At 39.4% G+C, this 12,130-nt stretch overlaps 1 protein-coding gene across 7 annotated transcripts in view; it reads left to right on the forward strand.

The window, feature by feature from the left end:
- Positions 1-12,130, forward strand: part of LOC131196778 (serine protease 27-like) — a 47,367-nt gene that overhangs the window by 27,553 nt on the left and 7,684 nt on the right. For 5 of the 7 annotated variants that reach the window (XM_058180062.1, XM_058180065.1, XM_058180059.1 and 2 more), the window contains 5 exons: positions 4,601-4,666; positions 7,855-7,881; positions 7,963-8,125; positions 8,576-8,847; positions 11,615-11,781. In XM_058180062.1, the coding sequence (XP_058036045.1) occupies positions 4,615-4,666; positions 7,855-7,881; positions 7,963-8,125; positions 8,576-8,847; positions 11,615-11,781 (681 nt within the window). In that variant the 5' untranslated portion in view covers positions 4,601-4,614. Of the gene's footprint in view, positions 1-3,956; positions 4,208-4,600; positions 4,667-7,854; positions 7,882-7,962; positions 8,126-8,575; positions 8,848-11,614; positions 11,782-12,130 lie in introns of all 7 variants that reach the window. The other 2 variants (XM_058180063.1, XM_058180060.1) reach the window with 2 other exon arrangements.

Below are 12,130 nucleotides of genomic sequence, written 5' to 3' on the forward strand. Positions count from 1 at the left end.
AACCATGATTTAGCACAATAAATGAAATGAGCCAAGTGAGCTGCAGAGTTTGAGTATGTTCCCATTATACACATGATGATGGTTTATGATGTTTTTGCTGGAAACCAACATTTACTTCCTGTTTCTGGAGAAAAACCACCCTATAGTAACAATGGGTTCACTTTATGACCATCACACTCACTTAACAACCAGCTCCAGTCATATGGCAATCATTTTACAGCCATCTTGATTTACGACCATAAGGCCAGGCTCCATTATGGTCATAAATTGAGGATTATTTGTATATAATACATACATACACACACACACACACACACACACACACACACACACACACACACACACACATACCAAAAACTCAGTTTGATGTAAGACAAGTACAAAATTGGGAAAATTGCCTTATTATAAATTATTGGAAGTCAACGTTGGTATCTTGAATAGAGAATAGATATCTTATGTTTAAAATTATTGTTATTTTATAAACTAAATTTACTGGAAAGTTTACTGTATCTTTAATCTGTTATTCAACACAATTAGACAAAGAGAAAATTTACATACTAGCTATAAGTTTGTGCATGTGTGAGAAAATGAAAACGTTGTGTTAACATTGCCATCTGGTGGTGACTACACTCCTTTTTATAAATTTTTCTATGGGTTGTACTTTTCCCCCCCTTCCCTGTCTTTATATGTGATTTTTCTTATTTTTTATTTTGGTGTTCAGGAATTGCAATACATTAATTCTTAATGTATTTTTGCTTGGAGAGAGAGAAAGAGAAAGATAGGGAGAGGGAGAGAGAGGGAGGGAGGGAGGGAGGGAGAGAGAGAGAGAGAGAGAGAGAGAGAGAGAGAGAGAGAGAGAGAGAGAGGGTGGGCGAGAGACTGTGTAATAAATGAATAAAAGTGCACCAGATGTATTTTAGATGAGAATATTCATACCTGGCCAACTTTATTTTGTTTGTCTCTGGTGCATAAACTTTCAATATACATGCAAACAACAAAGTAATGCAATCATAAGATACCAGTAGGAGAATGTAGTAGAAAATGTGACAATAAATAATAAAAGCTTTTTAAAAGAAGTTTCTTTATTTTCTCTAAATTTGCTACATCAGTTCTAGATGATGGGAAATAATGTTTGTTTGTTTGTTTATCTAATTTATCTAATCACTATAAAGATAGTTTGGCTTTTGGGGGGCAGGGGAAAGGTATGCCTTTGAGTTGTTGTTGTTGACTTCTGGAGCTGCCTGGATTAGTCTCTGGAGTTTTCTTGATAAGATTTTGGAAACAGAATGTCTACCTTCTTCCTAGCACTGAGAGAAACTGTGTGCCTAGCCCAAGGCCATTGAGCTGGTTTTGTACAAAGCTGGGACTAGAAATCACAGTCTCCCAGTTCCTAGTCTGGAACCTTGTCCACTATATTAAACATGTTATTTAATAGTAGTAGTAGTAGTAGTAGTAGTAGTAGTAGTAGTAGTAGTAATAATAATAATAATAATAATAATAATAATAATAATAATAATAATAATGATCATGTGGGACTTTCAAATACAGATGGATTGTTACTTGGAACACAACACACCAGATATCACAGTTGTCGAAAACTGAAATGTACAATTTATTGACATCCTGGTACCAGGAGATGCCAGAGCCAAAGAAAAAGAACTGGACCATGTCCAAGAATTTTATAAGATACATCAACAAATTGCAGCTTCCTGCAATAACACCAGCAGAACTGTGAAAAACTGAACTACTTGGAACATTGTACATTTTAAGAAGGTACTTGGTTGATACCTAGGGCGCTGACAGCAACCTGTATCAACCATTAGCACAAGTCAATGGTATTTGTTATGCCTTTTTGAATGTTCAATTGACTGAGTTTCATTTTTAATGAATAAAGTAAATAATAATAATAATTAGAAGCAGATAAAAAGAGGAAAGAATGGATTGACCGAGAGATGAGCTATAGATGCCAGGCAAACCTTTATTCATGAATGCTGAATTGTTTATTCCTGGAGTTAGAAAGGATGCTATAAGTGCCATTAGTATACAATTTAATTTAGATAGTAAAACTCTAATAGAAATGTAGAATAAGATAAGAGAATGTTGAAAATATCCAGGTGAGCTTTAACGTCTTGTATGTACTTCACATATTGCTGTGGAAATTGTCACATAAATGTATTGTGTATATAATACATATGAAGTTGTTGAAGTGCTGTCCCGGTGTTTGGAAGCCGTACGGGTCTGGATGGGGAGAAACAGGCTCAAGCTTAATCCCTTCAAGACGGAGTGGCTGTGGATGCCGGCATCCCGATTCAGTCAGCTGCAGCTGCGTCTGACTGTTGGAGGCGAGTTATTGGCCCCAAAGGATAGGGTGCGCAATTTAGGTGTCCTCCTGGATGAACGGCTGTCGTTTGAGGATCATTTAAGGGCCGGTTTAGCTCAGGCTGGTAAGGCCTGTTATTAAGAACACAAAGCCTGCAATTACTGTAGGTTCGAGCCCGGCCCAAGGTTGACTCAGCCTTCCATCCTTTATAAGGTAGGTAAAATGAGGACCCAGATTGTTGGGGGGGCAATAAGTTGACTTTGTAAAAAAAATAATAATATACAAATAGAATGAGACTATTGCCTTATACACTGTAAGCCGCCCTGAGTCTTCGGAGAAGGGCGGGGTATAAATGTAAACAAACAAACAAACAAACAAACATTTGATGGCCATCTCCAGGAGGGCCTTCCACCAGGTTCGCCTGTTTCGGCAGTTGCGCCCCTTCCTTGATCGGGATGCCTTGTGCACGGTCACTCATGCGCTCGTTACCTCTCGCTTGGATTATTGTAATGCTCTCTACATGGGGCTCCCCTTGAGGTGCACTCGGAGGCTTCAGTTAGTCCAGAATGCAGCTGCGCGGGTGATAGAGGGAGCTACGCATAGCTCCCACGTAACACTGCTCCTGCGCAGACTGCACTGGCTACCTGTGGCCTTTCGAGTGCACTTTAAGGTTTTGGTTACGACCTTTAAAGCGCTCCATGGCTTAGGGCCTGGGTACTTACGGGACCGCCTGCTGTTACCGCATGCCTCCCACCGACCCGTACGCTCTCACAGAGAGGGACTTCTCAGGGTGCCGTCCGCCAAGCAATGTCGGCTGGCGGCCCCCAGGGGGAGGTCCTTCTCTGTGGGGGCTCCCACACTCTGGAACGAGCTTCCCCCGGGTTTACGCCAAATACCTGACCTTCGGACCTTCCGTCGCGAACTGAAGACACATCTTTTCATTCGCGCGGGGCTGGCTTAAATTTTATCAATTTTAAATTTTCTATTAATAATTTTAAATGGGGTTTTAGTTTATTATATATTTTAAACTTGTTAGGCTAATTATAAAATAAGTTTTTTAATTTGCATTTTAAATTGTACATTGTATTGCCTGTTTTTATTTTTGCCTGTACACCGCCCTGAGTCCTTTGGGAGAAGGGCGGTATAAAAATCAAAATAATAATAATAATAATAATAATAATAATAATAATAATAATAATAATAATAATAATAATGATTTCAAACTCTTTCTTCTGGATCCCTTTAGCTAGAGGCATCTTTTTGTATAAGAATTTGTTTTACTAAAACTCAACTTTGTCATTGTGCCTGGTTCATTTGGACTTAGCTAGGAACAGATCTTCCAATGGATATTTTTCCACAGCAGAACACAAAGACAAAGTATTTTCATACTGTGACTAAGAAGCCTGCATGGAGGAGCAAGTATTGGGTTTATTCCCCACCTTGAGTTATTTATAGCAATAATAAAGTTGGGATAAAAATGAATAAAAATAAAATAAACAAATAAATGTGTCCATGAAGTCATCAAAAGCTGAATCTGACTTGAACAATACTTAACTATATGATATTTGAATAGACAGAATATAAGACGTATAGGCGTATAGTATATTTCAGTGTATGATTCATGTTATCTTCTTAGACAGAAAAAAAGGACTTCACAGTTTCTGTGGGACAAAGAACTTTACTGAGGCAGAACCAAGCCGTCGGGCCTACAGTGGGTCCATTGCTGCTGACTCCATCTCAAATATTTGCTTTTCCAAGAACAGACGTGATCTTTTACAGATGTGGTGCCCTCCACAATCATTAGACTATATCCAGAAGCTCCAATCAGTGGGATCAGTAGGACATGGACAGTCCTACAAATCTGTAAAGAAAACTTAAATGCACATAGTATGTCCAAATACACTATTCTTTGGAAACATGGTACTCTGGAATGAACAGTCACATAACACAGTTGCCTTTGTGTACTAAGTGCTTTGTAAATACCTGACTGGTCTTTGATTTATCTGAGTTCTTACAGTCCTACTCCTTTCTTTGATTAATACAATTAAAAAGGCTCCACCCTACCCGGGGAAGGAGTCAACTCTCAATCCACTTGGAGAAATCAATCTCAAATACATTATTTGAACAAAAACAACAAACTGTTTCCTTTAAGATGCTAGGAGGAGTTATATAGGGAGCATAAAGTTTATAAAAGGAGGTCAGAGTACAGTAACACTATTTTATGCTTCGTCTACCTGTTAACTTTTTCCTTCTTTTATTGCTTGACTTAAATCGAGATAGATTCATAAACAAAAATGGTGAGATTTCTTGGGATTGAAAGTCTGGCTCTCCTCTTTCTTCTGATGGGTAAGAGAATATATATATATATATATAAATATATTTAGGCACTTATTTTTTTTCCAAAACAGGTGGGTGTATAAAATACAAAGAGGTTCATCCCTCCTCTCTCATTTACTAGGCACCCAATTATTTTATTTTGAAAAATTAAACACAAACATCAATAGATGATGAGACAAACCCCCCCCCCCTTTTTTTTTTTACAAAAGGTAAAGTTTAGCCTATTTAATCCAGGGCAGGTTACTAATTTTATTTTACTTGTTTTGATTTTAGAAATAATCTCTACTTTAAATTAATGAAATTGGCTAAGACCCTAGACCTGATAGTAGAATGGTTTGAAAATATATTATGTATTTCTTTCCTATTTTAATTGAAACAATTTTTTAAAGAAGTCCTTTATTTTTAAGGAAAGAAAATCCTGAAGGCAGGAAAGAATCTACTGGGTGTTCGAATTATACATGCATTTCTTTGATAAATGTGGATAACAAGAGTATAATAGTTACTTTGATTCATAGATTCCAGGGCATTCTTCCAACTCTTGTATATCTAGCTGAGACTGGATTTATACAAGGCTGTTAAATAGCAGATTTTAAATTAATGTTCCTTTTGTTTACTTAAAATAATTTGAATTTATTATTTGGATTCTGAGAAAGGATTTGTTTTGTTTTATTAGAAATTTTAGAAATCTGTTTAATTTTCCCAATGTTTGGATTGGTAGGATTTATTCAGCTGTGATTATTCTTGAATCATACTTTTGTTGATGTAATATTTCCTGAGGTTTACATTACAGATGCCTTATTTCTCTCTCTTTAAAATGTATTTAATAATTTAGAAAATTTATATTGCCTCCTACTTTCACATGGCAACTCAGAACATAAAAGCACAATATAAAAGAAATAAAAATAATAAAAAATAAAGAAAATAAAATAATAACACCCCCCCTTCACCAAGGTGACAACACACATTCATACCCCACATTTAATGGACTACTGTACATCCTGCTCTGGGTTCCCCAGGCCCACTGGCAGAATCACATTTTCAGTGCTTTCCAAAAGAGTGGAGGCCAGTCTAATTTCTGGAGGAAAGATGTTTGAGAGGGAGGGAGCCACCACAGAGAAGGCCCTTCTTCTGAGTCCTATCAAATGTATTTTTTGGGGGACAGGACCCAAAGCATTGCTTGCTTTCCCACCAATAGTGGGTTTCAAATCCCGGTGCTTCTGGTTCACTATCAGTAGTGTGCAGGCATGCACACTCACTTTGCGAGTGTGCGGAGCTTCTGCGCATGCACAGAAGCTTCTGTGCATGCACAGAGCATTTTTGATGATGTCTGGGCTGGTGGGAAGAGCCTCCCACCACCGCCGCTACCAGTTCGCCCAAACCGGGGCGAACCGGTACAAACCCACCACTGCTCGCCACTCTAGTAAGTCAGGTAGATGTGACTGTCAAGAGATGGTTCCTCAGGTAATCTGGACCCAAGCCATGAGAAGTTTTAAAGACTACACCCAGTGCCTTGAATTGCACCTGGAAGTGAATTGGCAACTGATGCAGCTCCTACAGGAGAGGCGATACATGTGCACATCAAGATCTACACAAAACCATGCTCTAGTTGCACCAACTGAAGTTTCCAGATGCTTCTCATATAGAACACATTGCAATAGTCAAGACAGGAGATGATTAGGGCATGAGTAGGGTTTGTTGGTCTAGGAAAGGGCATAACTGGTACACAACCCACAGTTATGCAAAGGCCTTCCTGGCCATAACTGCCATCTGCTCTTTAAATCTAGGAAAAGCCCCAGATTATGAACAGGATCTGTTTGGGGCAGTACCACTTCATCCAATACCAAAGGTTGCTATTCTTCAATGGGCCAAAGAACCCCAAACCCAGAGACACTCGGTCTTGCCAGGGTTCAGTTTCAACTTGTTGCTCCCCATCTAGCTCCTAACAGGCTCCTAACAGGCACTACAGGAGGAAGCTCATGGTATTGTTTAACTCACCACGGGCTGAGACATACAGCCGAGTTAAATTTACCTTTAGGACTAAGTGGTTTCCAGATTAATCTAAATAAATATTAGATAAATATTAAAAATTATTTACATCAGGAGAAGGCAACCCAATGCACTTCTGGATTCCAATCCACATGATTCAGATCTGTAGGAAGTAGAGCCAAAAATTATATATCAGCTATCTCTAATATTCTATGGTATAATTGGAAATATCATTTTCATTTGCTTACTGCCATTACAAAAATGCCTTTTTGAATGCATTGAATGCAATTATTAATTACATTTGTAATTTCAGAATCAATATGGTATGTATGATAATATAGCATATAAGCAAGAAAACTTAACATTAATGTAGAAAAGTTTAAAGGTGGAAAGGCTTAATTATAAATTCAGAAATATGTAACAAAAGAGGAAAATTCACATCTTCTGTCTATCTGTTAGTTGTTTGATTGATTTGACTACCGTACTCTAATTATAGTGCATCATATAGTGAATATAAGTATGTACGTGTGTGTGTGTGTGTGTGTGTGTGTGTGTGTGTACTAAGACAGTATTCAGACCCTCTTCACTTTTGTCAATTTTGTTATGCTGCAGCCTGATTCGACAGTATATTTGTTAAAATTCATTTTTTTCTCACATTAATTTATACTCAGTACTCCATAATGATGAAGTAAAAACAGAATTTTACAAGTATCTCATCCTCTTTATCTTATTTTTTTTAAATTAAACTAACCTTTCAACTTGATTTTAAAAAGGGAGAGGACAGTAAGGTATAGAGGCAATGTTAAGAAAAATGCTGAGGATGATGCCCTCCTTTTATCTCATACAAATCCTCCCAAGCTCTGAAACTCTTTGGATAACGTTGGGTCAAAAGTTCCTTCAGATCTGTGTCTTTACCAGAAATAAAAGTAGTAGTTTTATCACGAAGTAGTGATACGTACTGTACTGAGTATGGTCATTTTTGAATGACACAGCACATTTTTAAAGTTCCAAGTCACATGTTAATTAATTATTAATTAATGAATAATTAATTCAAAATGTATCTTTCATGTAATGATAGAATTGTTGATCTAAAATGATCTTAATGTAGTATATAATTTATAGATTATTTATATGCCTTCTTTTGTTTTATCTTTGGCTATCCTGTTCAGTCCATTCAGTCTCTTTTGATATTTCTCTTCTTTTCTTCACAGGCATTACAGAGGCCCAGCCACCTCCAGGTGAATAAAATTTTCCATGGATTTCAGTTGCAGGGAACTCAAGGCCCAGACACTAATCTGCCAATCTTGCTCTCCCCACAGCTTGTGGCCGATTTATCCCCTCTTCCCGAATAGCAGGAGGTTCAGATGCTGAGGTGGGTTCATGGCCATGGCTGGCCAGTATACAGAATTTTGAGTCACATCACTGTGGGGGAACTCTCATTGCCTCGCGCTGGGTTCTAACAGCAGCACATTGCTTTTCCAGGTGAGATCAGTTTTCAAACTTCACTCCTCTCATACAAACCCTCACAAGGTTGATTCTCTGACTTCTGAAACTAATTTATAAAACTTCATTTCCTTTCCCAAGAAATCTGGCATCCTGGTGATAGGTTTCTACCATTCTTTCATGGAGAAACCATACAGCCAAGCTATTAGCTATTGTTGGCCATGACTCATGTTCTCCCATTCCTAAGGAAGTGAGTTTTCAGTTACACTTTGTCTAGTAAATTCTATCATGTTTCTTTGAGGGTTAAAGCCCAATCTCCTTACAAGATTTATTTTCCTGTTTCCCAACTACAATTAAAATACTTCTTCAACTTTGTCTTAACTACCTAATTTCATCATCCTCCTCTTTGTAGCTGAATTTTAAACAATGTATCTGTTTTCACTGCCATATTCCTATTTATGTTTTATTAGCCGATTTCTCTGTTTACAGACACCCAGATCCCTCTCGATTTGCCATTCTTTTGGGATCCTACAATCTCTCCAATCCTGGACCAGAGTCAGTACTAATAAATGTGAAGCAAATTATCATGCACTCCAACTACACTGAGCTCATAAAAGGCAATGATATTGCACTTATAGAACTCGAAATCCCTGTGAATTTCACCCAGCGTATCCACCCTGCATGTTTACCAGGATCTTCCATCGTCTTCCCTCCCAGATTGGGTTGTTGGGTTGCAGGCTGGGGGGACATTAAACCAGAAGGTGAGGCTATCAGATATATTTCTATATTATGTGTGATTAGTGGTGGGCTTCACATTTTTTAATGACTGGTTCTCGGCCCTAATGACTGGCTGGGTGTGTATGGCTAAGAGGTCATGTGACTGAGTGGGCATGGCCAACTCTGTGTGGATGGTACCTGTATGGGACAGGCAGAGTTGGGAAGGGAATCCAGGGGTCTCCAGTGGGGTGGGGACGGGAGGAAAAAAAGATCCAACCTGTGTGTGTATGTGTGTGTGTGTGTATGTGTGTGTGTGTGTGGGGTGTGTGTGTGTGTGTGTGTGTGTGTCTGTGTGTGTGTGTGTGAGAGAGAGAGAGAGAGAGAGAGAGAGAGAGAGAGAGAGAGACTAAGACTAAGCTAGACTGAGAAAGCTGGCTGCGAGAGGAAGAGAAACTGGGTAATTTGGATCCAAATACTTCCTGGGACCCCTCAACCCAAAAACAGCAATCTCGCACTTTCCCCTCTCTGCTAACCCCCTTCTTTGCATGGGATCACCCAGCAGCAGGGACGAAGAGGGAGAAGGGGACAGTGGCAGCTGCTAGCATTGAGGGGACAGTGCCACACAGAAACAAAAGCATACAGAAACGCCGCCCCCTTCTCCTTTTCTGTTCCATTTCTGAGTGATCCCATGCAAAGAAGGGAGCTAGCAAAGCAGGGAAGAGTGCAAGATTGCTGCTTCTGGGACGAGGGGGCCCGTGACACATCTTTTCCTCTCACAGCCAGATTTTTTTGGTTGTTTTCAGGCTTTTTTGAGGCTGTTTTCAAGCTGTTTTCAGGCTGATTTTGGCCTGAAAAATGGCCTGAAAAATGGGTGGGGGAAGAGCAGCCAGTGGTCCGATTTGCTGGTTCTCCGAACCATACAGAATTGGAACAACCAGTTTGGGCGAACTGGTCCCTTTGTCCTTCTACTCCTCTATCCATGTATCTGATATCTATCTATCAGCTATCTGTCTGTCTGTCTGTCTGTCTGTCTATCTATCTATCTATCTATCTATCTATCTATCTATCTATCTATCTATCTATCTATCATCTATCTATCTATCTATCTATCTGTTGTGTCTTGCCCGCTCTCACCGCAGCCGGGGTCTTCTTATCTGCTTCCGAACGCTGAGGAATGTCCTAGTATGTCTCCTGGCCCCAGCCCTGGCTCCATGCCCAGACAGGCTGAGGAGGAGGGGGCACCTCCCGGCCCCAGCCCTGGCTCCATGAATCAGCACTTATCCAGGCCTGCCCCTCCCTTCCTTCTGATGCCGCTGCCTATCAATTCTTCTGAAGCGAGGGTCACTCCAGTCGGCAGCTGTTGGTAATTGACCTCCCTCAGGCTCACATGCTGTGGGGGAGGGGGAGGGGTCTAGTTGCTCCATTTGCCTGGGCATGGAGCCAGGGCTGGGGCCGGGAGGTGCTCCCTCCTCCACAGCCTGTCTGGGCATGGAGCCAGGGCTGGGGCCAGGAGGTGCCCCCTCCTCCTCAGCCTGTCTGGGCATGGAGCCAGGGCTGGGGCCGGGAGGCATACTAGGACATTCCTCAGCGTTCAGAAGCAGATAAGAAGACCCTGGCTGCGGTGAGAGCGGGCAAGACACAACACTATCTATCTATCTACCATCTATCTATCTATCTATCTATCTATCTATCTATCTATCTATCTATATCTATCTATCAAAAAAATATATATCTATCAATCTAGCTACATGCAATGTAGGCAGTGGTGGGATTCAGCCAGTTCGCACCACTTCAGGAGAACCAGTTGTTAACTTTCTGAGCAGTTTGGCAAACTGGTTGTTGGAAGAAATCATTAGGACAGAGAACCGGTTGTTAAATTACTTGAATCCCACCACTGAATGTAGGATATGACCACGTTGAGTTGAGGGAGAGTCAATGTGGTCATCTAGCTATCTGATCTAGCTATCTAATCTAGCTATCTAGCTATCTTGCTATCATATATATCTATATGAAGTTCCATCTCTTTTGGGGTTTATAGCTACTCATAAGTAAATATTTTCCAAACGATTAGTAGAAATACAGGTAGTCCTTACAATCAAAATTGGAATCAGAAGTTTGATTTTAAGTTATTGTGGTTGTAAGTCAAGGCACCACATGACCAGCCTTGATTCTACAACCATTTTTATGATGGTTGTGAAGTGAGTCACTAAAGTCATTAAACAAATTATATTGTCATAGGTGTGAACCTATTTTATCCAATTGTATATCTTTTTTTGTATATCTTTTGTATATCTTTTTTTCTTTACATTGCTTATATCTTAAATACAAGCCAGAAACAAGTTAAGCACAAAATCTTACACACACACACACACACACACATACACACACACACACACACACACTTAGAACCTTATCCTGCCCCAACTACTAATTGGCTCTGTTGAAATGGGGTAACATTTTGAGATGGATTTGTGAAGACTAACATAAATTAATATTTTTTCTGGAGGAAAAACAATGAGTAAAAATAGAATTAAGTTATCAAAGATTTTAATAACTGCTTGGATAAATGCAACAGAAAATGGGGCTTATGCACATTTAATCATTGTTTAGAATTGGTGTAATTTAAATAATTGTTTAAAGAAGAGCAAGTATAACATTTGATGAATAATTATTTACATTTGTTTAAATTTCAGCAACAATAAATACACTGACAATATGTTCAGTTTGCTGAAATTTGTACTTTTATATAGATGTTCTGCTTTCTCCTTTGATGGAATTTGAAGAAATAGATTTCTTTTCTCTTTTTGTCAGTCCCACTTCCTGAACCTGAGATTTTGCAGGAAGTGCTTCTTCCCCTTATTGACAGGGCTACCTGTGAGGTTCTTTACAGTGACTTTAAAGAACCTGGGATGGCGACCATAATAAAAGATGACATGATATGCGCAGGCTACATGGAAGGAGGGAAGGATGCTTGCCAGGTAATAATCTTTTGTGTGCATGTGCCTTTGAGTCATTGTTAACTTCTGTAGATTACCTGCCAAGTCCCTTTTCTTTGCAAGATTTTGTGGAAAGTAGCTTGCCCTTGGCTTCTTCTTAGGGATAAGAGAGAATTACTTGACCAAGACAACCCAACTGGTTTTGTGCGTAGGGTTGGGCTAGAATTCACAGTCTCTTGGTTTGTCGGCCCAGTATCCTAACCATTACAGAATCTAACATTCTTTTTATTCATTCTAAGCATATTGCAGTTTTCCTCCCAATTATACATAAAAGTAAAGGGAAATGAGTCCCTGGGGATTTTATTCTGCTAGTCATTGCCAACTATTGGGG

Source organism: Ahaetulla prasina, chromosome 4, assembly GCF_028640845.1.
Source record: "Ahaetulla prasina isolate Xishuangbanna chromosome 4, ASM2864084v1, whole genome shotgun sequence".
In the NCBI taxonomy this organism is placed as follows: Eukaryota; Metazoa; Chordata; class Lepidosauria; order Squamata; family Colubridae; genus Ahaetulla; species Ahaetulla prasina.